A 27,778-nucleotide genomic window follows, 5' to 3' on the forward strand; every position below is an offset into this window, starting at 1 on the left:
AGTGTAAATAATTTCTGTTCCCATAGGACAGAAAATAGCATTATTATTGCTATTATTATTGCTGCTGCTGCTGCTGCTGCTGCATTTTCTTGTATGCAATTCAGGCACTTCCCAGTTAATGGGCGTAGGCCAGCTCAGCCAATGACAGGAGAGCTGCCTGCATTTGTCAGCAAGCTACCAGTAAGGAGACAGATAAGAGAGTTTTTAGCTGAACAGACCAATAAGTCCCTGCTTTGCAGACACAGGGCCCTGCACTGGCCCATCAGAGCAGTATGACAGGCAGGGAAAGGCTGCATGCCTGGGGCAGGAAGTTGGAGGTTTGATGTTCTCAGATTAGGAGCCTGAGCCGGGGATGTGAGTTACATTTTGATTTTATTCTGCACAGTACAAGGCCTCCCCCCCCTCCCCCCCCTCCCCATGTGAAGTCAATGAATACACTGTGTGCTCCCCCTGGCAGAGCCTGGCTTCTTCACATGCTTCCCACAGCTCAAACCTCATACACTCTCCGGTGCACTTCTGGTTCTGTGCCTAGTGAAGCTTTACATGTCCGGGGAACCCCTGCTGCTGGGTAAATGAGCTATCGGTGTGATGGTATGAATGGTTGCGGAGTACCACGGCTCTCTCTCATGTACAACCCCACTGCAAACATGAATGCACTCGGACTATTGCTAACAAAACTGTGTGACCGATCCCCAGGCAGTATAGTGTCCTGAACTTGTAGGGGGGGGGGGGGGACGACACGCATGCTTAATAAGCCCCCCAAACTGCACCTCGGTGTGTGCAGACAGCATGGGTGGTATAGCAGTCAGTTACTGTGGGAGCTTCCAAAGTCACGCCCCACAATGCCTTACTACTGTGGATGCAGAAGCATTGTGGGGAGCAAATTTGGAAGCTCCAGGTGTATGTCACAGCTATACCCCACAGGTGCAGTTTGGGGTCTTATGAAGTATGCAGTCCCCACACAGGATTTTTTGTTTGGGCAACACCTCCTGAACCCCCCTGTTGGCAATCACTGCTAAACTCCTTTCCGGTATATGATAAGAATAGCTTTCACACCTTTTTAAGTATAAAACGTATCATTTTTGGAAGTTGGGCACTAATTCTTCATTGATTACTGGCTGATTTAATCTCACTTCAGCCTCAGAGATAACATCCAGGGACTGAAATGTGCGAGATTTTGGGGGTTTCTGGAATGTAACGTGGCACCGTTCAGGGAAAAGTACAGATTATTATGTATGAGACGCCATTGAATTCCGTGACGCCTCTTCTGCCAGGAAAATCCGTGAGATATGTATGTGTTTTTAAATGATCTTTATTAAAATGAGTTTGTACACATTGGGAGCTGGTACTTGGAAGGGGGTTGATTTCCTCTGGCTGCTGCCTTTTGCCTGATGTCAACAAGAGTTTTGCACTGACACCCCACTGTCTTCCCCTCTCCCCTTATCTTTATTGGCATTCTGATAAGGGCAGGGTTGGATAGGGTTAAAAGATGCACTTGACTGACTCCCACATTCAGAATCCCTTAAGAAATGCAACTAGTAAAACTTGTAGAGAAACAAAAAGAACTCTAATATTTGCTTTAAGCACTGTTACAATTGTTTAAGGAAGTCACTTAGGTTGTTTAAATTCTTGTGGGTTTTTTTTTGCCGGCTTTGTGGGATTACACCTTTTTAAAATGTACCTGATTCAGGAAGTCTCCCACAAAAGCCCCCATGCCTCTGTTGTATTAGCACTGTTGGGAAATACAATTGGCCTCCTTATTGCCAATGAATATAAGCATCCCTGTAACTTTCAGGGAATTTTGAAAGCGGGAAAATAGTGTGTGCAACAATTTAGCATCATAAAAGACTTTAGCAGGCAGATGCATATTGGAGGCAGGTGGGATTAAACCATCCCTGCCAGAGGCGTTCGCAAAGCATTGTCCTTTATGTTTTTATTGCTGTACACCCTCTGATAGAAAATATTTGTTCCGCGAACCCTTAATTAGTACATTTGATTTCCTACTTATCAGACTATTACTAACAAACCATGTGACTGATCCCCAGGCAGTATAGTGCGCTGAGCTTGTGGGGGTGAACACATGCTTAAAAGACCACTAACTTCACCAGTGTGCGCAAACATCATGGAGGGGGGGGGGGGGTTATCCATGCAAAAACCTTTTAAAGGCACTCCCATTTCACACAAAAAACACCCTGCGGTCAATGTGTAAACGGTGCTCAATACTGTATTGTGAATATATCTCAGAATAAATACATTTATAACGCACTGTGATGCGTATGAATAAAAACTGCGCTGAAATTCTAGTGCACCAAAATATAATGTGCAAAATGTGCTCAAATGTGATTCCTCTCAACCAAAGAAATAACCGTTCACTTAGTCCTTCAAAATGTCCTGCCAAAGAACTTCAGGAGCGTGGTCACATGCAATGACACAAATACACAGGTGTAGTGTAGCAGATCTAGAATTGTAATACTTTCAGATGTCTCTTCACTCCCCATACACCAGGGTCTCATACTCCGTCCTCAGGTCTTCGACTAATTGAGCCACCTGTGCTGAAGCAGGGATATCCATAAAAGCTGGCCTGTTGATGGCCCTTGAGGACTGAGTTTCGGACCCCTGCCATACACTCACGTTCTACAAGTGATTTCACGCAGTCTCCTCCAATGTTCAACCAAGTGTAGATTAGGGAATGGAAACAGACAATAGGAAGCCAACTAGAGTGCAGTATTTTCCGTTCAATAAGAAAGATCAATATCATATACACTCAAAATCTAAACATTTAAAAAAGGCTTTGAGAAATCAATTTGGTTTAGCAGACCCAACTTCTACAGCGATGCGCTCTCGTGAGGACTCAACCGACCCGATTTGAGTGTATATAATATTGATCATACAGCTTTCTTATGTAGCACTGTTTTCTCCACCCCTTGGGAGATATGGCAGCTACTGTGTGTGGTGCGTTACCTGTGGCTCACGGGTGTGCCTGATCTGTCTGGTTACCGCGCCTCCACCTGTGCGGGATCCTACTATGTTGGATAACCCCGTCACAGGACCCAATGTAATAATACACACACTGATAAGAATAACAGTTTACTGCATGCATAAGAAAAGGGATAACACTATAACTTCCCCACCAACTAGGACACGCACGGCCGTAACCCCACGGTGCCCTCCAACTCCGTGCCCACACCTGATGGGATATTCCCCAAAGTACTGAGGGGCCCTTGGGCACCCAACCACCCTGGTGTCCACAAGAAGCAACCTACCCAATGTGTGACAGTGCTGCCCACAACTAATGTGTGTATAGTCGGTGCACTTGTTGATACCTGCCTGGTACTCCAGCACCCGGTAACGCCGACTGTAGACAAAGGGGCCGTCCAGGTCCCACGCCGTATTCGGCAGCGACGAGTCCGCCTCCACGTTGGGTGGTGTCCAGCTGGAGGGTCCCACCGTAATACTCTCTCTCTTGTAGTGGTGATCTGGTCCCAGACCACCGGATGCCAAGTCGCTGCCGCGTCCTGGCTGTGTCCCTCAGGCTAGTGCTACAGGGTAATGTCCTTATCTACTGGGATGGTCCCTGCTGCAGCCACAAGTTAATCAGGGAGACGGGGCCTAAGGGGGTCTCTGGCCTAGTGCAGGGGTCACAGACACCCTGCACACACCCTACCCCTTCCTTGTCCCAGCTCCGACTGGCGTGCTCCTAGCACGTGAAATGTATCTATTATCTAAAGCAGGGAGAACGGGCAGCCCTATTGGCTGTGTAGCGTCACATGGCTGAAGCTCCTGGGGCTGCTGGGAACTGTTGTTCCCCTGCGAGGGATTCTATGCAATGGCTGCACAAGTACAAGTCATCTGCGCATGCGAGCCATATTCAAGATGGCGGCGCCCTGCTATGGGAGCAGCCAGCGACTCGGTCTTCTTGCCTGCACAACCGGCAACCCGACTCTGCTCCTGTACATCTCCCCGCGCTCCCCACAGACTCCACTGTCAGCCGCACCCAGAGGTAAGAGGCCATTGGGGGACCAGGGGGACCATGTTATACTTATTATATGGAAAATACTACACTATTTGGCATTCCGTTGTCTCTGTTTCCAGTCCCTAACATACATTTGGTTGAACATTGGGGGGAGACTGAAAGAAGCTGGTGACCTGAATATTTCCACAGAGAATCTACAAACACCTTTTTGAGAAGCCCGAAATCACTTGTAGAATGTGAATGTGTGGAGAGTGAAGAGACATCTGAATGTATTATCATTCAGAACTGCTACAGTATATCTCTGTACATTATTCCCATTCAGAACTGCTACACTACTGTATATCTCTGCATATTATTCCCATTCAGAACTGCTACACTATAGCTCTGCATATTATTCCCATTCAGAACTGCTACACTATAGATCTGCATATTATTCCCATTTCAAGTGACTCTGCTCCTGATGTTCTTTTGGAAACATGGGTAGTATAGCTGTCAATCACTGCTGGAGGTGCCAAAGTCATTCTCCCACAATGCCTTGCAGCTGTGGATGCAAAGCATTTTGGGAAGCGGCTTTGGAAGTTCCTGCTGTAGTTGACAGCTATATCGCCTACACTAAGGTCCAGTTTGGGGTTTTAGCAAGTGCGCAGTGCCAACACGGCTCAGGAACCCACTATACTGCATGGGATCCGCTATTACAGGTATTTTTTGGGGGTGAATCTTTTGGGGACACCTCGCAAACCTTCGGTTTGGGATCCCTGCTGTACAATGCTTTACTGGCCCCTGTGTCAATGAAGGGGTCCAAACTGGAGTTTCCAATTTCCCACTAGTCTCTTATTTACACACACTCCTAACTATCACTGTTAACCTTTAGAGTGTTGGAGGCCATTCCAAGTCTTGTGATTGCTCCAGGAGAGATCGATCACATAACTCAACTCAATTGGACCCCAGATGCCGTAACTGGTAGTAGAGGGAACACCTCTTCTGTTTCTGGAATAGTGAGTGCCCATGACGTACCTGCTACCTTATTGGGGCACTGTAAAGGTTAACACGTCACGTGGCTTATCCGTTATTTAGGGCCAATTCCATAAATGCCCATATTGTCTGTGCAAAATCGACACAAACCTGCATGTAATTTAACGCAATAAGTCTGGCGTTCTCGCGGTGTTCATGGGGTATTATTTATGCATATAGATCGCATGGTTTGACATCTCATTTGCATGCAGATTTCGCCCAATGTGCTTCAATACCGGCCAGAAACGGACAGAAATTACACATCCCGTGAGGAAGCCAAAATAGGGCTTTTGTGGGAGACTAGAAGAGAGCAACCTACCCCAAACTAACCCCCAATGGAACTGGGGGAGGTATTCCTGAGCTGAACTGTTCTATTTCCAGCTCCACTGCGCCACTACTTCCTGAGATACTTACCTGGTATTACTTCCTGAGATACTTACCTGGTATTACTTCCTGAGATACTTACCTGGTATTACTTCCTGAGATACTTACCTGGTATTACTTCCTGAGATACTTACCTGGTATTACTTCCTGAGATACTTACCTGCAAAGTTACTGGTATTACTTCCTGGTTTTAAAAAGGGGATTTAAATGAACATCCAATAGGAAGCCTCGACAGGTGATGCTGCGGCTTCCTATTGGCCTGAGGCGTTGCAGCGGTCTCGTTTCCCTTGAAGGGAGATTAAAACCTCGGTAACTTTAGCGGTAAGTATCTCTGGAAGCGTGAGTATCCTGTAGCTGAACGCAGCCATTTTCACGCTCGGTTCCCATCCTATTAAAAAAAATTAAAATTGGGCACTCTCCTGAATTGGTCTCTGGCTCTCTTTCCCTCAGTTTAATGAATATCCCACGAGTACGTCATTTCGTGCGAGCGTCTTAATTTTCCAGAACGTGCATATCGTACGGAACTGCCTATCCAGAACCAAATGGGAAATGCACTTATCGGAGTTTAATGTATAGGCCAGGAGTAGCCAACTCCAGTCCTCAAGGGCCACCAACAGGTTCAGGTTTTCAGCGTATCCCTACTTCAGCACAGGTGGCTCTTTGACTGAGCCACCTGTGCTGAAGTAAGGACGGATAAGCCACCTGTGCTGAAGAAGGGATATCCTGAAGACCTGACCTGTTTGCGGCCCTTGAGGACTGGAGTTGGCCCTCCCTGGCACAGGCCCTGTAATCTTCTTGTGCTTGTCTTTACCCTGCTGCAGGCTTCGGACGCGGTGCTGTGGATAAATGGCCGTAGACGCCCGCAAGGCTTTGCCCACAAACCCGCTTTTGCTCCCGAATTCGCTGATGTGAGATTTCTGACCGCGGGGCTCTGAGACGCCCCCCCACAGGCTGTCCTGCGAACGCCATGCTCATTACCCTCTGCTACGTGTATATGTGGCTGCGTTTCCGGTCCTGCTACGCCCTGCTGATCCGCAGCTCTGTGCGGAGATTCCATAGGAGCAGCTCCTTCACCTTCTGCACTGTGTCGTCCCAGGGACAAGGGAAAAAGAAACGTGGTCTAACCCAGGTCTCGGGGGAAGATAAAGTCTGCCTGACGCTGGGAAACAAAGTCTTCCTCATCGAGGGTTCGCAGGTATTAACATTTTAAGTGTATCCTATAGGTGCAGTTTCCCTCTATGTGACCTATTGTGACCCAAGCTATGGGTCTTTATTATTTTTAGGCGTTGTTTTTTATCGTATTTAACAAGGTCTAACACCTGCAGTAGAGTGTTCGCATGGCAACTGCAGTCTCTTCTTCAAGGCCTAGTATGGAATGTGAGTGAAGTCGTTTGGAGTTTCTTTGTCTCAAGAAGCCACCAGGAGAAAGGGGGCGGAGTTAGTGATCAATAAATACAGTAGCTCTCTGCAAGTCTTTCTCTTCTGCAGGATGTCTTTCGCTCTCAAGATCACACTGCAATTTACATCTAAGGTCGGGTTCATGCTGAGCGCGACCGCGTGCGCGGACAAAAGGCCGTACCTCAATGAGGACGGCCGTAGTGCGTGCGACGGGGCGCGCCGGCCGGGTCACATGAGCAGTTCGCCCAATGAGGGCGAACCAGCTCTGTGACGTCACAGCTGCGTCTCCCCCCTAGGCCAGAAATTGCTTCTGCATCAGCCGTGCGCGTGCGCGCACCTAGCATGGCCTCAGCCTAAGCTGCAGCATGTGAGAGACAAGGGGTTTTTTGTTATATGATTAACATCAGAGCACATGTTTACCACCATTGATTGAACTTTCGTCTGTAAGTAACAATAAGAATAAACTAACGTTGTCTGCTGATCAACAATCTTCTGACGTATTGGAATCTTTCTGAATAAGAAATAATGTGGAATTATTATACTGTATAACAGAGGGTAAGCACGCAGCTGCTGGATGAAACCTGCAAAGAGCTGGCATTTGGCAGGCGTGTTTCGTGCAACACTTGCAGTGCTTCCCTCTTGGCAAACAGGGTATTCAGACATGTGGGAAGCAGAAATATTATTGTTTATTTGTAAAGCGCGTGGCGGTACAGTGGGCGGTACAGAGTTGTGTCTATTAAACAAACAAGCACAAACAGATACCGTAGGTAACAATGGCTCTGTGCACTCTAGAGGGAATAAGGGACAATGTAGAGAAACAGAAGGTAAAGTGACTGCTCGTTGTGGGACGGAGTATGCCCCGGGTGGAGAATGGTCCAGCCATAGCCGCACAGCTGATCCCATTTAGGTTTGAGGGTGTGGATGTTATGGGGTGTTAGCATGGAGTTTGGTCCAGCTACAAAGCAGGTCCCTATAGGGATTTGGGGGTTGGTGGGGGTGGATGTTAGGAGCATGGCAGATAGGCTTCCTTGAAAAGGGGAAACATATACAATCCCTTCCTCGTGACTGCCTTATTAATAGGATCTCTCAGCCTGTCCTATAACCCTTTTCAATGCCTTTATGACGCACCAGCAGATAATTCTGTCAGACAAAATTAAATTTGTAAACATGTTATCTGGCTCCAGGCGTTAATACACCTGCTGTTCGGATTCTTCTTTCGCAGCAGCGTGTTTGAGCGTTGGCAAGGACTGGGGCAGCGGCCACTGCAGCACAAGAGGGGCTTCTGCAATTGGCGAACTTGAAGCTTTGGCCAAGTACAGGAACATTACAGGGATGCTTAACAAGAATGTCATTGTCGAAGGTTTATCTCATGGGTCAGGGGTGCTCCATTCCAGTCCTCAAGTCTGTCCCTTCTCTCCGCCCTCCCCCCCCCCCCAACAGGTCAGGTTTATCGCAGCATCAGCACAGGTGGCTCAATCAGTACCTGCTTCAGCACAGATGGCCCAGTATTGAACCACCTGTGCTGAAGCGGAGATCCTGAAAACCTGACCGGTTGGGGTGACTTGAGGACTGGAGTTGAGCACTCTTGCCACTCATTTATACATTGGGCTCCAGGAAAGACGTACACCTACGGTCTGCAACTAGGTATAGCGCAAGAAAGGCTGAACATATGTTGGCTGGGGCAGAGGTACGTGCTGGGACTCCCTGTTGCTTAAAGCTCCGGCAAGCGACAAAAAGAAACCAGACTTTATTCACCTGGGTGGGAACAACTTGGTGAAACGTAAACTGATGGACTTTATGTTATAAATTCAAGCGGACTGCCCTAGGCTGAAAGTCTTATGGAACAATGTGGTCTGAAACCATAGGGTGTCATGAAGGGGTCCTAGCAGTTGGGCAGGGATTGAGAGATCAAGGAAAAAAGCTACCAGTAAGTTCCTCCTCTCTTCCGGTGGTAAAGTGCTGAAACACCCACACAAATTGATGCACTAAGGCAACTGGGATAGAGGCGACGGGGGTGCCCCTCTCGCACAAGGGCCTGAACGGTGTTAATTCCAATATTCAAAAGGCATTAAAAGCATTAGTGTGTTAGAGGGTGAAGCCACCGCTTTGGGTCGGTGTTCGGGCCCAGTTAAGAGCGCTTAATGGGCCCTCCTGATAGCGGAACTGCCATGCCAGCCAGCTTAAGAATGCTGAAACAGGTAAAGACATAGGCGCTGGCTGTAGGGTCGGGCCTGGGGGGAGTCCCAAAAAGAGATTGGTAGACTTGAGGTGCCGGCTCTGCCAAATCACTGGGGGGAAACGCTGGGTGCCAGCTGTACGGTTGGGCCTAAGCAGCCACAGGCGAACTGTTGGTGAACCATCCGAGGTGGGAGAGGGAGGTTGGTAACTGAAACATCAGCAGTTAAGGATCTCTCAACCCCTCCGTGGTATGTCCAGAACTTGTGGTTCTGTGTCCCGTGTTTTGGTGGCTGGCGGGCAGTTTTTGGATGCGATTGTTAAATAAAGCTGTGACCATTTCCTCACTTAAAGCAGTGCGTGTGTCATTCATTTAAAGCGGGCTTTTAGGAAGAGACAAAGAACTCTGCGTGGGGCCATCGCCTCCATAAGGGGCTGCAGGCCGATCAAAGGACGGCTGCTCGCAGGCTGCACTGCACGTGGCTGGGTGTGAATAGTAGGAGGGCTAAAGATGAGCCGCGGGTATTTAGGCTGCGTTAGAGGTCCGAAACGTTGAGAAAGTTCCCCTTCCCACCCATCTCTGGTATTAGGTGAACAAATTTGGTTTTAAGTTAAAAAAAAAAAAAAAAATGCATATCTGACCTTTATTTATTTTTATTTCTTCTATACCTTCAGTTCCTATGAAATATTGCTCATCTTTATATTGAAAGGCATACAGATGTAGCAAGACTCGCTGCCTAAAATTTGATGCAAGACTCGCTGTCTAAAATGGACGGAACTAGATGTGGGGTCTGCTGTAATCACGCTGCGGGGGGTGGTCCATGCTTCAGAGTGGGACCCCTCGTAGCATTAATCCTCTGGTGGTGCCACACCCACCGCTGGCATCAGCTGCACTCGAGACAAGAACTAATCTAATAGCTTAATCTGTAGTGTCAGAATCAAAGCAATAGTGTGTGGTATAGCCAGGACAGATGCGACCTTCCCTTGTGCTGTATTTTGTTGTTGTTAAAGCAGCAGACTACCCCGATTGACCTTTTTTCGTTAATATTATTTATTTTTTTACTGACTTGAAGAGATCTCTTCTTACCCTTTCCAACGCTGGCTTTATCTTTACAATATGAGGCTCTATTCAGGAGATATGTGTTTGAAATATTAGTTGCCCAGGAAGTTAACATGCAGCCCCGTGCAGTCTAACCTCAAAAGCCGGAGTTTGAGATATACTGTAGGCTTCTAGGGGGGAGCGGGATTGCTGCTTAAATAACAGATTTACAGCTCAATCATACCTGCAATTCAATAGGGTGAGAGTGATCGAAAGAAGATCCGCTGGATCTTTATCATACTGCTAATCTGGATTTAATAGCCAGTTTGAGTAACATTAATGTAATGCAAGAAACCTACATATAGGAAAACTTGGGTAGAACATACCATGTATTCAAAAGACTAATCGAAAAATACATGTCAAATAATACACGTATTTCACGACGCCTTAAACTCAACATGGCTAAAACAGAGCTCCTCATACTTCCTCCCAAACCTGGCCCTACTACCTCCTTCCACATTACTGTTGGAAATACGATCATTCACCCAGTAGCCCAAGCACGCTGCCTAGGGGTCACATTCGACTCCTCTCTCACATTCGCCCCTCACATTCAAAACATTTCTAAAACCTGTCGCTTTTTCCTCCGCAATATAACAAAGATACGCCCTTTCCTCTGTTGCTCGACTGCTAAAACTCTGACTCAGGCCCTCATTCTCTCCCGTCTTGATTACTGTAACCTCCTGCTGTCCGGCCTTCCTGCCTCTCACCTGTCTCCCCTACAATCTATCCTAAATGCTGCTGCCAGAATCACTCTACTCTTTCCTAGATCTGTCTCAGCATCTCCCCTCATGAAATCCCTCTCCTGGCTTCCGATCAAATCCCGCATCTCACACTCCATTCTTCTCCTCACTTTTAAAGCTTTACATTCTTCTGCCCCTCCTTACATCTCATCCCTAATTTCTCGGTATGCACCATCCAGACTCTTGCGTTCTACTCAAGGATGTCTTCTTTCTACCCCCTTTGTATGTAAAGCCCTCTCCCGCCTTAAACCTTTTTCACTGACTGCCCCACACCTCTGGAATGCCCTTCCCCTCAGTACCCGACTAGCACCCTCTCTATCCACCTTTAAGACCCACCTTAAGACACACTTGCTTAAAGAAGCATATGAATAGCACTGTGGATATTCTAAACACGATACATAAAGCTTGGCCCCCTGCAGACGCACTTACCAGAACTCCCTCCTACTGTACGTTCTCCCTACCTACCAATTAGACTGTAAGCTCCTCGGGGCAGGGACTCCTCTTCCGAAATGTTACTTTTATGTCTAAAGCACTTATTCCCATGATCTGTTATTTATATTATCTGTTATTTATTTGATTACCACATGTATTACTGCTGTGAAGCGCTATGTACACTAATGGCGCTATATAAATAAAGACATACAATACAATACAATACAGAAAATAACATGTATGTGTATTATACAAGTGAAATAATCCCTGCCTTGCAAATCTGATACTATGGCCTTACAATTTAGTTTTTCCGTTAACCCCACCATTGCCAGAGGGTCTTGTAACACACTGTACAGGAGTGAAGTGTCTATAACGGCAGATTTAAAACCATGGCTTTCGCCTCCTTGTTTCTCTTTCAGCTCTTTGAAGATTTAAACAAGTGGCGCCTGCTTCTTGGATCCTCTTGTGATAGTCATCTCGGTGCTGAGCAAATTGCCTTCATTACTGAAAGTCTTTCTTTACCCAGTGAAACGTTATCAGCCGCATCAGGCTCTTCCAGAAAGGTGAGTGGCGTTCCAGACTTCAGTATCTCTTCCTCCCTGAGTGTTGTGCAAACCTCGGGGCCCGAAACTTTAAAGGATCGATCCCTCCAGGAAAAGGTTTCTAACGTAAACACATGAAACCACTGCACTCTTAAATATACTCTGCTCCCAGTTTTTAGATCTTGTAGTCAAAAGGCTTATAGTCGAAGGCACATTTAATCCACGGAGCAAACGCTTTCTTCCAACGTGAGACACATAAGAGCAGCTTTTTTTTTTTAATGCATTACAGAGTAATGAAAAGAATGGGTGTTTCTAGAATATGGCAATATGAAAACAGCCGTATAGTGCCTGCAGAAGGCATAGAAACCCCTCTGTAGTTGAAAATACAGTATCTCAGTGCACCTCTTTAATATATAAGCCATCTTTAGATTAAAGGTAAAAACTAAGGCATATGATAGACTTGCAAAAAGTGGAAGTTACCCATGAAAACTTTAGTGTAACATTTCCAATAGATGTTTAAGTCAAAGATATATATATATATTTTTTTTTTCGGGCGCCCCTTAATCACAGTGCTCAGTTAATGAAGCACCCCCACAATAGGACAGTCAGTGACAGAAGATACAAGACAGAGACAGATGCAGTCACAGGAGAGTGAGACAGGCAGAGACATACAGCTTCACCCCTCTCCTGTCCATGCTGTTTCCTCCTCTACTTAGCCACACCCCGCAGGCTCCTGACACCACCTCCTGATTGGCTGCATTACCCAGCAACGCAGCTAATCCGGGCGGATGAAACTACCCAGCCCCCTAGCAACTGCCCTGCTCTGGGAGATCTGGGAAATCCTGTGGCCCCTTTTGATCCTCTCACGGAAGCCCAGGGTGCTGCAGAACCCTGGTTGGGAAACACTGATAAAGCGAATAGCTTTGAAGTGTTGGACTCACAGCTTTACTCTGAGAACAACAAAGAACATATGTATTATAATGTAACAAGCATTTTTTGTTTCTATAGCAACCATTTACCAAGTTACATCCCCTTCTGAAACAGACTCTGGCACACCCCTTTTTGAGCCCCGCCCTCTCTCTAGCAGTGCACCAATTGTATCTAGGGACTGCCTGGTCACATGATCTTTTTCACAGAACGTTGTCATATTAATATGTAAATGCATTCCATTGACTGCAGAATACTCCTCTGCAGTCATTTAGCGAACCCCTGAGCCGAATCTTCGCCGATCGATCCCAGGAGAACGGATCGATCGGCAACGTAGCTAATTACTTATCATTGTGTGGATTGTATTGACGCACATATTAAAGGGATAAAAAATAAAATGGAAAAAAATAAAAACGTCAGCTTGGGCTGCTGCTTTTGGCTGCAGTCCCAGTGACTGCTACAGCGCACGCCGTGCGTATAAGCACCGCCCCTCAATGGGGCTGGGCCCAGTCCGCACCTTCCCGCTGAAGGTGCAGCCGCGCCGTACTGCCAGGTTTTTTTAAACTCGACGAAATTGAGTTTAGAACTTGCGACGGAGGCGTGGCCACGCCCCCGACGGCGGTTCACCCAATGAGGGCGAACCAGCCGCGTGAGGTCATGGCCACGCCCTGCAAAACCCCCACCACACCCCCTCCCGTCGCAATCTCCCTCCCTGGAAGACCGCAGATCGCGATTAGCGCTGTGCACGCGCCGCCCCATCCCCCCCCCCCCCCTGCCGGGCGCGCGTACCACAGTGCTGACTGGGACCGCAGCCTTAAGCTGTATGTAGCTTCCCTTTACATGCAGCTGTGAGAATAACCCGACCAGGCAGTGTTCTTGTCCCCCAGGTCGGCGTCGGCCGAGCAGAAACCCGACATAAGCTCGTGTGTAAAACTACTCCAGCGAATGGGCTTATCTCACGCGCCACCGCTTCTGGGACTCGGAATGAGATGCAGGGCCCTTGAACACACAGTATCGTACGTCCTTTTCCCCCCCGAAGGGATCGACTTGAATAGACTGTACCTCCCAATTGTAATGTTCGGAAGTGGGCTTCTCTAAACCCATAAACACAAACTGCGGAAGCTTTGAATGAATGTGGTAATAACCTGGGGGTTTATTAGAGTCGTAGGCTAAACTGTGGCTAACCGCCTCGAGGTGGCTACATAAGGGACCGTTAAAGTGATTGGAAGGAATCGTAACCCAGTGTTTGAAACCTTAGGAAATGAGTTTATTAAAATAGATCTCGGGTGTCGGATGCACGTGCTGAACGGTAATAAGCACTCCAGCAGAAATGTAGGGGATCCTTTTATATACTCGGAAGAGACAACAACGAAGAGCCGGTGAAATGGAAAAAGCGGAGCACCGCAAACGCAAGCGCGGAAGCTGGGCACAAGTAGCCGTAAAAAAAGATTTATTGGAAATATAACATCCCCGCAGTCAAGTCTGAGTTTTCGGCCCAAATTAGCCCAGAGAGCAGCTTCTGAGTATATAGATTTAACCGATTTTAAGTTTGTATGCAACGCCTGCCGCCACAAAGCAACTTTCTTACTGAGAGCAGGGAACCAATCTGTTGGGTTGTACGTTTTATCATGCAAAGCTGTCTGTGAGGAGGGTTACTGGCTCTGCACTTCTTTAACCCAGGCTGTGCTGAAAAGCTGTGTAATGCGGCAGGCAGAAACTTCTAGGGGTCCATGTTACACTGGATAAGAAGTAAAGTGTGACACATTGTGAGTGCTCATTTGCATGTCATTACCCAGAATCCCTGGCTGCAGTGGAAGCGCTGTATGCTAAGAGATAATGGGGAAAGACGAGGTTTGCAGACCTGTCTGAGATGTGAATGTGCTCACAAGTGATATTTTTGTTTGCTGCATCGGGCATAATGGAAGATAGTTTTGACCAAGTCTCTTGCTCATAATAGCTCTGTGATTCAGCCTGTGTAATTGGGCCATGCTGTAGTTTATTTACTCTCTCGCTCCCCCAACCCCCCCCCCCCCCCCACCTCTCTGCCCTGGGGTTGCCTGTTCTGTGTATATTGCACTTGTGGGACAAGGCAGTTACTCTCTGTGCTGACCTGGCACACCAAAAGAAGAGCTTATGTTCCCAGGACACAATGGGCTTTGCATGCAGTCCTCTGTGGGAAATCCTGTTGTTTGGGGCAAGGTCTGACTTCCTTTGCTTTGATCCTTAAGCATTGGCTACCTGCTCATTTTCCCATCAAGTCACAGGAAGGGATTGACTTTTAAAGTGTCCCTGTTTACCTTTAGCATGACTGAATGGGAAGCATGTCTTGTACCTGGGCTTCCATGCTACACGACACTGCTTTGATCATATTACTGCGGCCTTGTTTAGGTTGTACTGCAGCTCATGTCCTGACATCATCGGCCACGGAGGATGCACTTAGGTGCGGAACGGCCGTCCGGGGTTGGGAACTTGATCCGGGGGGGAGCATTATTTCACTTCAGGAGTTTATAGGAATGGCTGTCTCTAAATGGCAGTGTCTGGGAATCCATTCAATGTGTGTGTGGGTCTAAAGAAATGGTTGTGTTGGCGTTTCTCCACCTCCGTATAGGTAAATATAAATATCACTGCTTAAAAGTGTTGGTGTATTCCAAATATGCCACATAGAAATTGTAGTGACAAATATTATATGTAAACCTATTATGATAAGAATGCGAAAAAAAGAAAATGAATGGGTAATAATAATAATAATAATAATAATAAAAAAAGATTTAAAAAAAATAAAAAGTTCGCAGAATGATTAGTAAATTGAAAAAAAAATCAGGAGTCTGGGGATGAACCTTCTAATTTGTTAGCTATTTATTTATTAGCGAAACGCAACCTGAACTACATACATGAACCTCATTCTGGGAGTACCTCTATAGCCCCACCCTCTCCCAACACTGCCAACAGTTTTCAATTTGGCCCAGTATCCGAAGAGGAGATTACACACGCGCTCCTCAAATTAGAGCTAAGCAGCCAATGTGGACCTGACCTACTGCAATCTAAGTTCCTATGACTTGGTGCCCCAGCCATTGCCAAACCGCTTGCTTACCTAATCAACTCTATCCTGTCTGCAGGCCATATCCCTAAGATCTGGAAAATTGCCAGAGTTGTCCCAATCTTCAAATGTAGGGACAAAAACACTGTCTCAAACTGCAGGCCAATCTCTCTTCTCCCACTACTATCCAAAGTCATGGAAAAATGTGTTCACTCCCAATTAAGCGATTACTATACAAAGACAAATTTCCCTAGCCAATTCCAATCTGGCTTTCGCCCCAAACACTTCACGGTAGCTACCCTGCTAAAAGTTTGCAATGAGATCCAGTGTGGAATGGAACGGGGACAACTCACTGGTGCAATATTAGATTTTGCAAAGGCTTTTGATACTGTTGATCATGTTATCTTACTAAACAAACTCCAGTGCTCTGGAATAGGGAAGCATGCTTTAAACTGGTTTCAGTCCTACCTATCAGGTAGATCCCAACGTGTCCATCTCAGGCTCTAACTCCAACCCCCTGGATATCACCTGCGGAGTCCCGCAAGGCTCTGTTCTGGGACCCCTACTCTTCTCAGTGTTCATTAATGATCTTCCAACAGCTTGTAAGGGAGCCTCAATACACATTTATTCGGATGACACAATCTTTTATGCACACAGCCCTAAACTCTCTGACCTTGGACACGTACTTCAATCTGACTTTTTGAGACTTGCAAATTGGATTTCCCAAAACAAACTGTTTCTAAACACTACAAGACTGTAACAATGGTATTTTGGACCAAGGCTACATTTCTAAAGATTCCAATGAAGGAGCTACAGATCAGAACCAACTTTAATACAGCTCAACCCCGATATAACGCGATCCGTTACAACGCGAATCCACTTATAACGTGATGCAAGCGTGGCTCCCAATTTTAGAATTTATGAATACTTTACAACACGATTAATGTAGTCTTAAAAACTTTATTGTACAATGCATACAATTGTAAATTATTTCAAACGCGATCCGTTTATAAAACGATGTGATTCTTTGGACCCCTCAACCTTATAACTGGGTTGAGCTACACTATCCTAGCCCCTGTTACTAGTTTCAAATATTTGGGCATATGGTTTGACTCCCATTTAACATTTGGTTTGCACATTGATACCATGACATCCAAAACCTATGCCAAACTAGGTGTAATATATAGGAACAACTCCTCCCTAAGTCTGCTGGTCAGAAAACACATCGCACAGTAGATGCTGATGCCAATTATAGACTATGGGGACATAGTATATGGCATGACACCCCAAACTCACCTTGGCAAACTTGATACCCTCTACAACTCAATATGCCACTTTGTCCTCCAATGCAACTACAACACACATCACTGCGAAATGCTCAAAAAACTAGATTGGTCATCACTTGAGTCTAGGCTCAAAGTTAATCTTTCCTGTCTTACCTTCAAATACTTTCTGGGCAAACTACCCGTCTATCTGAACATGCTCCTTACCTCTACCACATGCAGCACTTATCACTTGAGATCTGACTCCAAAAGCCTGTTCATGGTCCCAAGGTTCAGCAAAGTTTCCGGACGCTCCTCCATCTCTGACCGTGCACCTCACAAATGGAACAGTCTACCGGAGACTCTCACAGCCACCACCAGTCTAAGGTCTTTCAAAACTAAAGCTGTCTCACATTTTAATCTGGTCTGTAACTGTTACATACGCCTATAATATATTTTATCTTTACCTGTGCATGCAATGTCTTGTATATAATGTACTAGGTGTCACCTTTTTGGTTTTTATCCATTTTAACATGGTTAAAGCTGCTGCATTACACAGCGTTTCAGCACAGCCTGGGTTAAAGAAGTGCATAGCCAGTAACCCTTCTCACAGACAGCTATTTCAACCTTTTCCATCTCTTCAGTGTAATGCTAGTTATACGTGCGTTACTATGTATGTATGCATATCTTTATTCATATAGCGCCATTAATGTACGTAGCGCTTCACAGCAGTAATACACGTGACATAATAATGTAAAATAACAATACAAATAACACATAATGGGATTAAGCACTTCATACATACAAGCATCATTAGGAAAGGGAGTGCCTGCCCCGAAGAGCTTACAATCTAAGTGGTAAGTAGGAAGAACGTACAGAGACACTAGCAATGTGTTCTGGTAAGTGCGCCTGCAAGGAGCCAAGGTCAATATATGAAATGTATAGTATCAGCAACATGAAGGTAGAATAGGGTTCGGCCACACACTAAGTTATGGTGGGCAAAAAAAAGTGACAAAAACCCGCCACCGTGCGTTAGAAATGGGTACGCGGAACTGCTGCTTTAAGTTACAGTAAGTGACGGACGTTTCTTGGTTGTGTCTCCTGCATTAGCTTCTGAACCTCTCTGAGTATTGCTTGCCTCTGGCTCTCTGCCCTGGAGATTCCTCTAAGTTGCTTGCAGAAGCCAGTGTGGATAACTTCAGTGAGCTTGGGATCGCTTTCATGGAAGACAGGCTGCGGATGGACAACGGGTCACTGCCACAGAGAATTACTTGTAAGTTTGTTCTCACTACATTATTGGCATGTTAGTCTTGTATTGAACTTCCAACGCACACAGTTCTTCACCATAGAAAACTATTAACAGTGTAAAACAAAGGCAAATGCTGACAGAATTCATCGGGATTAGGCAGGGTAAATGCAGTCCCCAACCCCCTGGGTTGAAGAAGTGGGTCTGCCATTAATTTCTGCTCCGGGGGACGGCCAACTCCAGTCCTCAAGGGCAACCAACAGGCCAGGTATTGGGGATATCCCTGCTTCAGCACAGGTGGCCCAATCAGCAGTCTCAGTACTATTACAAAACCCGTATATGTTGCTTGACAAGGCATCACCCGGTTTCACTTGTTAGCACATTTAATATGTGGATAAGCGGGATTTGGCCTTTGATTCCACAAATCAGTTACCATGTGATGTTTTGTAGGCGAGTTTCTTTTTGCTGGTATCCCCATGACATTGACCACAATGAATGGCTTAGTTTTTGGTTGATGTCAGCTTGTTCCTGTGTGTGTGTGTGTGTCTCTGCTTTGTGCTTTGACATAAGGATCAGATTAGAGTAACACCCAGTGTGGCATGCATTGTTTATTAACTCATTCACCAACATCAGTATATTTCACAGGCACTGAAGGACTTCTAGTTTAACCCCTTCAGTGCAGTACAGTGTACGTCAAAGTATCACCCCGGGGGGGGCCTTATACTGGACGTCATTGGCCTTTGTTCATTTTTTTTAGGGGCTGTGCATGAACTAGCGCCGCTCGCGCACCACACTAAAGGGGGCTCCCTGCCCCCTGTCCTTCACATCTGACCCGGCCACAGAGTTTGCACGACCCTCTGGCACTGAAAGGGCTATAGCAGAACCCCGCCCCCCCCCCTCTCTTTTTTTTGTTTTTAGCCAGAATCGGGACCAGGGGGTGAGCGAGCGCCCTGCAGCTGTAACGTGTTAGTTGTAGCTCACATGATTCCCAAGATATTTACCTTTTTTAGGTGCCAGTGTTTCTCGTTCCATATGAGAAATCCATCTCCAAACGTCACTGGGAATAGCAGAATTCCTCTCTAATCTCCCAACCCCCCTCCCCCAATTCTAATTGTGAAAAAGAAAATCCCCAAATGGAGGGAATGCTGCTTTAACCCTTGGAAGGGCCGCTGGACGTAGTCTCTACGCCATACTCAAAGGGCTTGTTTTTTCCAGGTTAGTTGGCGTCCTACGTTCCCCTGGAGTGCAAGACGCCATCTATCCAGTGACCGCACTGTCGGAGGGGCCCTGGGACCAAGTCGCCACGACCCCTCGGGCACTCAAAGGGTTAAATAGCAGAAACTAGGTCTACGCATCCCCAAACAAGATCTGATCAGTCCAGAACAAGCGTGCGAGTGCCGTTGGCTCGCCATTAAAGAGTCAGTCATTCAACAAACCAAAAGGATTATCATAGAACGAAAGTATATTATTGAGGATGAAAGCCCTTGCGATACTGGGGAGAGTTCTGTAACGCCCACAAGAAACCATGTTTTTTTTATCGCCGCCTGTAAGCGAGAAGAAATGGAAGAAGTGCCAGTCGTGTTGGCTGCAATTTAAAGTAGGCGGCAAGGTTCACCTGGTCAAGCTCCTACTATCTGCAAACATGAAAAATGGCCAGCACACGATGTCACGACCCTAATGTTTTAGCTTTGCTGGCTTTCAGATCAATGGTGGGGATTGGTCACATTTGGCTTTCCTTGATAATCTGAGACGGAATTTATTTTGCGCACTTTCTACATGACATGTATGTATTGTATGTCTTTATTTATATAGCGCCATTGATGTACATAGCGCTTCACAGCAGTAAGACACGTGACAATCATATAAATAACAAATAATACAAATAACACATAATGGGAAGACGTGCTTCAGACATAAAAGTAACATTTAGGAAGAGCAGTCCCTGCCCCGAGGAGCTTGCAATCTAATTGGTAAGTAGGATGAACGTACAGAGACAGTACGAGGGCTTTCTGGGAAGTACTTCTGCAGGGGGCCAAGCTTTATGTATCATGTGTATTGTACTAGCCACCGTGCTACTCGTATACTTCTTTAAGCAAGTGTGTCTTAATGCAAGCCACGCTTTATCTATTGATATCCTTCATAAGCAGTGTTCGACAAACCTATACATTTGCTCGCCCCGGGCAAGTGGATTTAACCCCCGGGCGAGTAAATATTGGCCCAAGCAGCACACGTTTGGTACTAGGTGGCGAGTAGATTTTGTTGTGTGGCGAGTAGATTTTTTGGTGATTTGTCAACCACTGTTCATAAGTATTTCTCATTTCTTTATGACTGATTTTTTTTTTTTTATAATCTATATATTTATATATTCTCTTGTGCTGTTCCGGTATATTGGATCTCTAGGGATCCTCGCAAACTATATTTATATATCTATATATATATATCTGAGACAATGACGATACAGCACACAGTTGTATAGTGAAAAACAAAAAATGTATTGCGTCCAAAAGAAACACCTTTCTCGAAATCCAGAATCAAACTTTGGCATTTCTTTTGGGCTTAAGAAAAAGGTTTATTTTTTATTTTTTTTGTCACTCGCACCTTTTAGTGCTCACTGTACCGGCATAAAAGAATTGATGTGCCCCATACGATGTCGGGTGTGATCCCGTGGTAGATCCCGTCGTGTGAATGGTATGAAGGCAGTGGCTCACTAATATAATTGAGGAAAAGGTCTCTGTATTGAATACATATTCCTCCTTCGCGTTTTGGTCCCAGCTGGGACTGAAACGCGAAGGAGGAATATGTATATTCAATAAAGAGACCTTTTCAGCATCAGGAGTCCCCGCTGCCTTCCTACCATTGAATCCTTTTGGACGCAATATATATATTTTTCACTGTACAACTGTGTGCTGTATTGTCATTGTCTTCGGTTTGGGTAATGTATGGTTTATTATTGAGATTGTTATACGGCCACATGGCTTCTTGGCATTTTTAAAAAAAAATTGTTCAAGTTGTGCCGCTGCTCTATATGTTTATATATCAATATATTTAATTGTTTACACGGCTTCTCTATTTACCTGAAAATTAAGTAATGTTGGTCGAAATTTGATAAAGATGCAAAAGTAGGACATTCCCGAGCGTGAGGAAGACCGGGTTACAGTTGGGAGTCACTTATGTACAAAAATAATTATAGCCCAAGAATGTTTGGGGAATATACTTCTAAATGTGTGCATTTATACAAAAGGAAATCTAAGAAAAAACTGATATCAAGGTGGTAATCTTCTCATAAAATCATGAAGCGGACATTTTGGATTTGTAGTGTTGAGATACGCAAAGGCTGCAGCGCATTGAGATTCATTACTAATTGCACTGGCTTCTCTTTCTTCTTGTTTAGAAAATAGATTATTTTTTATTTTTTTGTGTCAGCAGGCTAAAACATCAGGTACAGAAGAATGGATGGACAGGTTTGTGCTGTTCTAGGAGAAGCAGAAGACAAATGGATTAGCAATTAATCCTAATCCACTTTGTCCTTACAATTGGATGAATAATCAGTAGTCCGTAGATGCCTCATACAGTTTAACAATACTTTTATTGTACTTTCAATTCTGTATTATGTTTCAATAGTGTGTATGTGTGTGTGTGTGTGTGTGCATATATATATATACACACAGACACACACACACAGACACACACAGACACACACAGACACACACAGACACACACAGACACACACAGACACACACAGACACACACAGACACTTTCAAGGTTAAATGTAATAGCCCTTAAAATGAACGTTGTCTTCAGGATAAAGTGTACCTTACATGCATTAATGGGAAGAATTCTAGATTGACAATTATAACCCAAAGTTTAGTGACCAGCCACAAATAAAATTGTAATCATACAAGAATTTTATTGTAACCTTCTACTGTTCCATATTCTTAGCTGTACATCTCAATGAGTTATCTCTGGAGGATAAGGAAGCAGTAACTCAGGACGCCGATCTGACCACAGCAGCGAGTACAACCACACCACAATTGCATTTGATTTGTTCTGAGACGGATAAAGCCATAATGGGGGTGACTGAAAGCACTCAAGGGTCTTCTCCAAAAGGGAGCAATGGATATCCCCAAGCGATTGAAGACACTGTGCCCCGGGAGAAAGAGGGGGCCATCGGGGATCATCATCATCATCTGCATCTGTCTAGCTGCCATGAATGCTTGGAACTGGAGACCCGTACCATTGAGTCTGTCCGGTTTGCCTCAGCGGAGAACATTCCCGACCTACCCGATGACTTCAGTAGCCTGGAAGACAACCCAGTTGAGAGCTGTTGGGTAAAAGAGCATACAAGATTAAATGAGACTGGGAAGCCCCCCAACGTGCTTGTATATGTAGGCTCCACACCGAGTGACCGTGTCCATCAAGTTAAGTCGGTCCTCCGTCAATGCTTTGATTCAGACAGGTATGTTATTTATCCCCTTCCGGATGATCAAGTTCATAAAGCTCCTTGGATGGATAACTCTCTGTTATTGGTCATAGCAGCGGAGGATCCAATTTCTGCTGATGTTCATGACCAGTTCATGACTTACTTGTCCAAAGGTGGAAAAATGTTGGGGCTTTCTTCCTCCTTTACTTTTGGCAGTGTGACAATAAGGAACAAATGTGAACTAACGGGAACCGTTCAGGTTATGGTTTTTGACAGACCCAACTGCGACACAATGAGTTTTGATGTGATGGCCAGTGGCAGAGTGTTTGAGGAACAGTCTTGTGAAAAGTATAACCAAGTGGAGCCATGGGGTTATTTAAACAGTGATAGTAAAGACTTGATGATAGTTCACCAAACCTATGGAGACAATGGAGGGGAAGCCGTTCTCTGCCAGGTATTGTTCCTGTTATTACTGTTTGTGCTTATAGTTAATCATATATTCTATCAACAATGTACTGTTATAAATGAGAGCAAAATATTGTTTTTAACCAATCTTAATTCTAATTAATTTTTTTTATCTTTCAATTTTAATGTTAATAATCTAAAAACGATTTTTTTTCTATACAATTTCTCCCCCCCTGCGCGCCCCCCACACCCCTCCCATTTATCATGATTACATGGACCAGAGTGAAATTCCTTGGCAGTTTTCTGTTTCAGAGAAACATATTATGTTGTGTTTATTTCACCTATCATTGTGTATTTCGCAAAAAGTTCCTAATGAAAAATGTGTATTATATGATAATTGATTTAGCGTTCTTATGAGCTATCAAATCTCCGTTTTGCTCGGTATGGAATCCGGTAGTTGTATGGAACTGTCAACATTCATATTAAGGATTAATCAACTCGTTACCACTGGTTTTGGCAGCCTGTCATTCTTTATTTTAATGTAGGGCCGTTTATGTGCACAACACTTGAATGTATAAGTAGCATGTATGACCGTACACCTTGGAGATGGGGAGTTCATGTTTTACAGTGTACGTTTTTCAACTTGATTAGCCATAAAAGTTGAAAGGGGAACACAATGGCGAATACATACAGTAGTTTTCTCCTTGAATTCTCCTTATCATAATATTATACGTAGCATAATTTACTTCTTATATTCAACTCCCCAAACTAGAATATTCCTTGATTTTCTGACAAATCGCATGTACAGTAAGTGTTAAATTCTCAGTCTCTTATAGCAGTGAACACGAGATTCATAATTAAGTGAAGGCACTCAAACTGTGATATGATGGGAAAAGTTGTGATACAGTATGGCTAAGATTATTAATATTATTATCATCATTATTATTGGCATTTATTTAAAATGCCAGTTCTCTGGTCCCATAATCCTAAAAAGTTTTTATTAGCTAAATTAGGGACCCATGGCCTAACTGTGAAAAATGCAGTAACAGCCCTCATAAAGTAAGCAGGATCTTCTGCTTTCATTACAAGCGAGAAAGGAGCTCGCCGCTAACAGAGGAATGAATGCAGCAACCGTTCCTCAAACTGTAAGGTATCTGAGGGTTTCAGTATAAGCCATGTCTTCAAGATGTACAAAGTCCAGAGGGATTATGGTGCTCAGAGATATGGGGGCATGAAAAAAATCACTAAAAATAACGCTTAGTACTTAAAAGATAATGTCAGGAGCTCCCTTGAGTTATCAATAATGTATAATCACGAATCCGACTTCTTACTAGAAAATAGCGCCTTCTGGGACCTTCTAACTCAGAGTACTTTCATCTATGGTAACCAGATATGACGTTGCAATAAATATCTTCCACACTGTAAGCATAAACAGTAGCCTTGAACCCAGAACAACCCTATCAAGGCATGTCCAAAAGCAATGCTCTCGCATGCTCACGGCTCTGCCGTCCGTTCTGTATGGTTGTTTGGGAGCTTCTTGATAAAGCGTGAAACGCGCAGGTGGTATCCACTTAACTTTTGTTCTCTCATCCTTGTTATTAAGACATTTAGTTTTTTTCATTGGATTTCACCGCTTGATTGTCTTCTTGTAGCTCCATTTTATTCATGTCTTCAGGGTGGCTGTTTTTATTCAGACATTGGTCCCTATTCCCTACAGGAGAACAGGTCAGCCCCATCAGAATGAAATTAGCTAAAATCTTCTGGAGAAAGGGGAAGATGGCTTTACAGAGCATTGAATGGAGCATGAGTGAAAATCTGGCATGTTTTCACTGCTAACACATATGTCTGTGTTCCCACTGTATGCTGAACTGAACATACAGTTTAGTTCCAATGATTTGGAGCATTACTTAAAGTACACGCATATTGATCCATTTTGACGTTTTATCACTCTTGTGTCAATGTATCAAGGTGCTTTGTGTAGGTTTGTTCGACCTGTGTCAGCAATTTGGGGAGCAGTTGGGGAAAGAGTTGCTCGGAGCAAGAGAATAAAGTGATGTGTAAACGTTTGCATCTTTATAATGCAGCAGGGTTGAGTCCATTCAATTGTCCTGTTCTGAGGTGGCAGTATAACCTTTGCTCAGCGTCAGATATAAGATGCTTCATACATATGGAGCAGGATTGAATTCACGCGAATGAAAATGGTTGCTCCGTCAAGATGATGCAGAAATACATCATCGTGTAAAGTATCGCAAGGTTTAGAATTGTAACTTTGGGGCATTGAGGTGTTGGTGTTGAGCACCATTACTTGCCAGTGTCGTGCGCCATGTTATCCTCCGTCCTCACATATTTGTTAATGATATATTCGTAACCAAGAAATAAACGTAGATTGAACACCTACAACGATATGCATTGTTTATATACTTATTTGTTAATTCCTCTCGGAAGATTCTAACCTGGGATTCCCCATCTGTGTACTCTTCTTAATCCCTCGCCAATGACATTTATTATAATTTAATTTTTTAAACCGTGGTGGATTTCTTTTGAAATATTTCTTTCTTTCCTGCAGGTAAAATTGGAAGTAGGACCAGAGTCTCTAACTGGTCATGCTAAGGAGACCTTCGATTCTCTCAAGATGAGCAACGCCACGAGATATGAAGTGCTGGCACAGATCCTCGTCAGTCTTGGTCTAGATTGTGGATTGAACGCTCCTCCTTCTTTAACACCTATTTACCTACTGACATCGGAAGAGGTGAGCCAACATTGTGACCCAATATTGAGGTTGTAATATGTTTCTAGATTGATGGAGAAGCGATTTACTGTTGATGAACCAAGTATAATGGGACAGGTTGGCTTACTTGATTTCAATACAGTCCTTGCTGGTTTATTTGTGTTACATCCTGAATAATGAATATATAATGAGGACTTGGTAGCAGTTTGATGAAAAGTGGGCAATTATAAATTAAATGGTGCGGACCCTCCAAAATATAATGGTTTGAGGTGAAAACACTTGGAAAACTACAACGTTCATTTTTTTCTCTCTCCAGATCTTATTGAACATTATAAAATATGAATCAATCTCACATACCCCATACTTTATTTTTCGGCATGAGCAAAAGAGCTGTGTTTCAGATTGTAGGTTTCTTACCTATTGTAATAAAATGCTGTTGTTTTTGTGCATTTCTTTCCAACCCTCCCCCCCTCCCGATTGTGCTGCACTAAAGTGTAGTTTGGCACCTTACAAATAAAAAGAAGAAACGGTCAAGAACATGCACATTATCCAGGTGTCCAGTATTGGACCGGACTGTCCTGTATTTGGACACTAAGTCAAAAATGAGATAATACTGGACATGTATGTGTCTGGTATTACCTCTCTAGACATAGTGACCTGACCGGCTTGTGGAGCCGCGGGATTTCCCCGAGCAGGGAGAGAGCGGGGCTGGGCAGCTTCCTCCATCCTGATTGGCTGCTGCTGGGTAATGCAGCCAATCAGGAGGAGGTGTCAGGAGCCTGAGGGCGGGGCCAAGAGAGGAGGAAACCACATGGAGCGGAGAGGTGTGTGTGTGTGTGTGTCTCGAGCGCGTCACACCTTTCACCATTGTGTCCAGTATTTTTGGAGAAGCCACATGGCAACCCTAAGCACATGTACAAGAAGACATTTCGATACCAGAGTGCTACATTACAAAACCTAAATGGAAATTATTGCTCAGAGCATCACAAGGTTTAACGATCACTTATCACCTATATATTCTAAGGATTGATGCGCTTTGAGTTTGTTTTTTTTTATTTTGTAAGAAGCAGTATTAAAATACTTTATTTATTATTATTTTTTTTTTTTAACTGTACTGCATACCAGAAAGAATACACCTTTCCGTTTACGTAGCCCTTTCAAATTTCACCCTGGCGCCAGAGGAGTTAAAGCTGTGAACTGATAATGACCCAGACTGGTCTCCCGGTCCCTTCCTTAGGCTGCGTTTATAGTGCAGGCGACGGTGGTGGAAAATCAAATAGAGACGACTTCCAGGGATCGCGACCCATCCGTCGCGTCGCGCTTACTATAAGCGCACTCGACGGCGGCAATGCATTTGTTTTGCCGTGACGTCGCGTCGCCGGCACTATAAGCGCAGCCTAACTCTAGAGTCTGCTCTTTGAGTGACCTCTCTTGGTGAGAATTGCTTTTGAATTTGCCCTGAATCTGTTTCCTCCTTCTTTGGCTTGATTAGTGGTAATAGCCAAGCTTTATTGGCATGAGGAAAGAACATTTCAGTATTGCGAAGGCATGAATAGCAAGGAGTAGGGTAAAATGATTCCACAGTACATTGGTGGCAATTACACATAGGGATGTGGGTGTTAGTGGGCGTCTCTCAGCCTGTGATATAATGTGCAGCCAGTCCTGCTGTGGTTTCATCTTCTCCCAGGAGGATCACTATTTTTTGGTTCTCTTCTTTATTATTAAAGTTCCGGATGAGAGCTGTGAGTTTCTCCAGGTGGGCACTCCTCACTTCAGAGTATTGTGTGCAACGCAACAGGAAGTGTGTTTCGTCTTCTACCTCTCCTAGCCTACATCTTTGGCACATTCTCATCTCCCGGGGCTTCCAGTTCTGTCTGTGTCTGCCTGTTTCTATTTCCTGGCTGTGGGCACTCATTCTGTACTGGCAGAAGGTCTGTCTCTGCTTTGGGTCTTTTACCTTCATTAGGTAGGCTGCCAGTGTATTCTCCCTGTAGGCTG

At 44.8% G+C, this 27,778-nt stretch overlaps 1 protein-coding gene across 3 annotated transcripts in view; it reads left to right on the forward strand.

The window, feature by feature from the left end:
• Positions 1–206: 206 nt before the first annotated feature.
• HLCS (holocarboxylase synthetase) overlaps positions 207–27,778 on the forward strand; it is a 209,010-nt gene continuing 181,438 nt past the window's right edge. Inside the window, exons 1-6 of one of the 3 annotated variants that reach the window (XM_075593777.1) lie at positions 207–354; positions 6,190–6,563; positions 11,632–11,775; positions 18,091–18,253; positions 22,167–23,101; positions 25,619–25,801. In XM_075593777.1, the coding sequence (XP_075449892.1) occupies positions 6,336–6,563; positions 11,632–11,775; positions 18,091–18,253; positions 22,167–23,101; positions 25,619–25,801 (1,653 nt within the window). In that variant the 5' untranslated portion in view covers positions 207–354; positions 6,190–6,335. The remainder of the gene's footprint in view (positions 355–6,189; positions 6,564–11,631; positions 11,776–18,090; positions 18,254–22,166; positions 23,102–25,618; positions 25,802–27,778) is intronic. The other 2 variants (XM_075593778.1, XM_075593779.1) reach the window with 2 other exon arrangements.

This window comes from Ascaphus truei, chromosome 3 (genome assembly GCF_040206685.1).
Source record: "Ascaphus truei isolate aAscTru1 chromosome 3, aAscTru1.hap1, whole genome shotgun sequence".
NCBI classification, from domain to species: Eukaryota; Metazoa; Chordata; class Amphibia; order Anura; family Ascaphidae; genus Ascaphus; species Ascaphus truei.